Here is a 2964-nt window from a genome sequence, read left to right on the forward strand (position 1 = left end):
ACCCAGGCCACATCCCCACAAAGCTCAGAGCGGTCAGGCAGCCTTTTCCACTCCTCCCGCAGCTTCCAAAGTCCAGCCAGGCGGCTGCTGGCAGGCAGGAAGGCCACCGAGCACGTGATGGTGACTCAGCTGCGGCCACACCCCTTGGGCCTCCCAGCCCAGAGCCTGCTGGGAAACAGGCCAGCATGGAGGAAGCAGGAGCCACAGGACGGCCTTTCCCAAAGCTTTATTGGGGGCTAGAACACCAATGATAGTGGTGGCAGGCAAGGCAACCTGAGGCCTTCTCATTCCTCAAGGCTTTCCAGGTTCGTCACAGCTGCAAGTGGTCAGAATTGCTCCTTTTGTGCGGTTGAATCGGTCCTACTTTCAGTCTCTCAAGCACTTAAGGGACAAATACTTTTTGGTTGAAGATTTAAGGCAAGTTTGGTTCCTCCCGAGGTGCAGAGCCCCCCTGCCCCATAGCTCCAAGGCCAGTCAAAGGTGGGGAATGAATAGAGAAAACAGATGAGCAGGGCTTGAGGCTGGGGTGGGGCCTGTGGCCAGGTACATTCTAGAAAACTCATGGGCTTGCCCACCACATTCCACAGACTAGAGTTCAAATCCTGCAGCCTTCCAGAACTCACGTAAACAAGGAAAGATTTAACGAAATAAATATTACATTACTGTCTCTTAAATTAAAGGATCTTACTAATTTACAATAAAATAACCAAGTGAAGGTAAAAAAAAAAAAAGGCATATATTACTGTGAAAGGACTGCAGCTTGAGTTCCTTAATGGCAACCGGCAACCATAACTTAGCATTGTAAAAAGAATATATATCTATTGCTTATTATCCTTGATAAATACAGCATGGAGGCAACTCTCCATGCACACGTTTCACGAGATAATAAATAAGTTAAATAGTTTTTTCAGGCTGAGCCGAGGTGCAGCTCTGCGCAGGCCTTGCCCTGGGCTTCCAGAAGGTGCAGGCTGGCTGGGGCTCCCTGTGGGAGCTCTGGAATGCAAGGTCTTCCAGGTAGAAGGGTGTGTGTGGGGTGTGTGTGTGTGTGTGTGTGTGTGAACGACACCCCTAAGGCATATTCTTGGCAGGACGCTGGATCCTAAGGCTTGGGGCCTGTGGGGTCCCGCCTGAACCTGAGATGCTGCATGGAGTCGGGGTTGTGGATGCAGCTCCACTCCCAGCCCAGGTGTGTGGCTTCTCATCCGCACAGGCGTTGGTCTGGCTTCGCGACAACACAGCAGGGAGAAGCGGGGCCTCGAGGCCAGTACCGTGAGTGAGTGCTCTACTGGCCGGAAGGCACTGCGGCCCCAGACGCCTCCCAGGGACAGGGTCCCGCCGGCCTCGCCTCAGTCGTCCGAGATGGACAGGCGGCTGAAGATGGGCAGCCGGCGTCCGGCGTCCAGGCCAGGCGACCCGGAGGGGCTGAGGCTGCCGGAGCTCAGGGAGCTCTCGGGGTCCGAGGGCGAGTCCGGGGGGCTGGGGGTCACGTCCAGCCGGGGCGAGCCGGGGCCCCGGGGTGCAGGCAGCGGCAGCCCCCCAAGGCCAGGCGCGCGGTGGCCGGCGGGGAAGCCGGCGAAGCTGAGGCTGTGCTGCAGGCGCGGTCGGGGCCCCGCGCCGCCCGTGCCTCCCGGCGCCGGCCGCCGCTCGTCCGCGTTGTGGATGAAGTGGCAGCGCGGCCCGTAGGGGCAGAAGCCGGCCGTGTGGAAGGTGCGGCACAGCTCCGTCTTGTACTTGGGGTGGCGCGCCAGGCTGCGCAGCTCGTGGCCGCCGTGCGCGAACTGGCACTTGTCGCCGTATTTGCAGACGCCGCTCTCCTCGAAGGGCCGGCACAGCTCCGTCTTGTAGCGCGGGGAGTGGGCGGGCGCGCGCGCTGGGGCTCCCGGGGGGCCTCCTTCGCTCAGTGCGCGCTCGCGGCGGCCGCCGGGTTCCGGGGCGCAAGGGGGGCCGGGGGGCGCGGGCCGGCGGAGTAGGGAGGGCGCGGCGGCCACGGGCGCGCCTACCGCCTTGCTGTCCAGCACGCTGCCCAGGCTCAGGCCGGCCAACGACTTCTCCGTCTGCGGGAGACACGGGCGTCAGAGGGGAGCCCGCCAGCCGCCGCCCACCCCGGCGCACGCGGCCTGCAGCCGGGTGCCTGCACCCCAGGGCTCCCCAAAGCCAGGTCAGAGAAACTCTGGCCACTGGGTTCCCGGCTAAAGCCAGGCGGGAGGGGACCTGCACCCCAGGACCGAGGCCAGGCGGGAAGAAGCCTGCACCCCGGGTCCCGAACCCCATAGACCATGTCGGAGGAGCCCTGCAGACAAACACCCCGGGGCCGGAATGAGAGGGAGCCCCCATAAGTGCAGACCAGGAAGCCCCTGCAGCCGGACGCGAGGCCAGGATCCCCCGTACCTTGCACAGGAAGTCCAGGTCGTAGAAGGCAGACAACAGCGTGGTGGACATGGTTCAGACGGCCGCAACGCGGCCAGACTGCAGGCGCCCGCCCCCCAGCCGTCCAGGCCGCCGCGCCCCGGGAGCGCTTATAGGGGCGGAGGGGTGGGGCCTGTCACCAGGCAACGCGCGTACGTCAACGCCAGCACGAGCGACCATTGGTTGCTGCCACTTCCTGCAGGCGTGCCCGGGAGAAGGGCGTGGCCCGACGAGCGGGCGGGCGGCGGGAAATCCCCGCGCTCACGTGGCCAGCTGGCGGAGTGGCGGAGGTGGGGGACATCCCGATTGCGGGGTGCAGGCAAGAGCTGGGTGCATGCCGGAGGGCAAGGCGAATGCAGGATACACACGGGAGGGGGGCCCGTCGTAGGGTGCTTCTGGCGGGGGGCTATCGGGGTCCGCGTACTACCCGGCGGTGGGGGTAGGGAGCCGCGTGCACGTGGAGTTGCGGGGCGGGGCCGTGAGGCTAGGAGCCCGCCGTCTCCGCCAAAGTCCGGGTCGGGCGTCCACTGTCTGGGGGGTGGGGAGGGATCGAGAGTC

General features: G+C 64.2%; 1 protein-coding gene across 1 annotated transcript; it reads right to left on the reverse strand.

The window, feature by feature from the left end:
- Positions 1–207: 207 nt before the first annotated feature.
- On the reverse strand, positions 208–2600 carry ZFP36L2 (ZFP36 ring finger protein like 2). Its single transcript, XM_007537263.3, has 2 exons — positions 2389–2600; positions 208–2054 (listed from the first exon to the last, which is right to left on the reverse strand). The coding sequence occupies exons 1-2, from the start codon at positions 2437–2439 to the stop codon at positions 1347–1349; spliced, it is 759 nt and encodes a 252-aa protein (XP_007537325.1). The 5' UTR covers positions 2440–2600; the 3' UTR covers positions 208–1346.
- Positions 2601–2964: the final 364 nt, after the last annotated feature.

This window comes from Erinaceus europaeus, chromosome 3 (genome assembly GCF_950295315.1).
Source record: "Erinaceus europaeus chromosome 3, mEriEur2.1, whole genome shotgun sequence".
NCBI classification, from domain to species: domain Eukaryota; kingdom Metazoa; phylum Chordata; class Mammalia; order Eulipotyphla; family Erinaceidae; genus Erinaceus; species Erinaceus europaeus.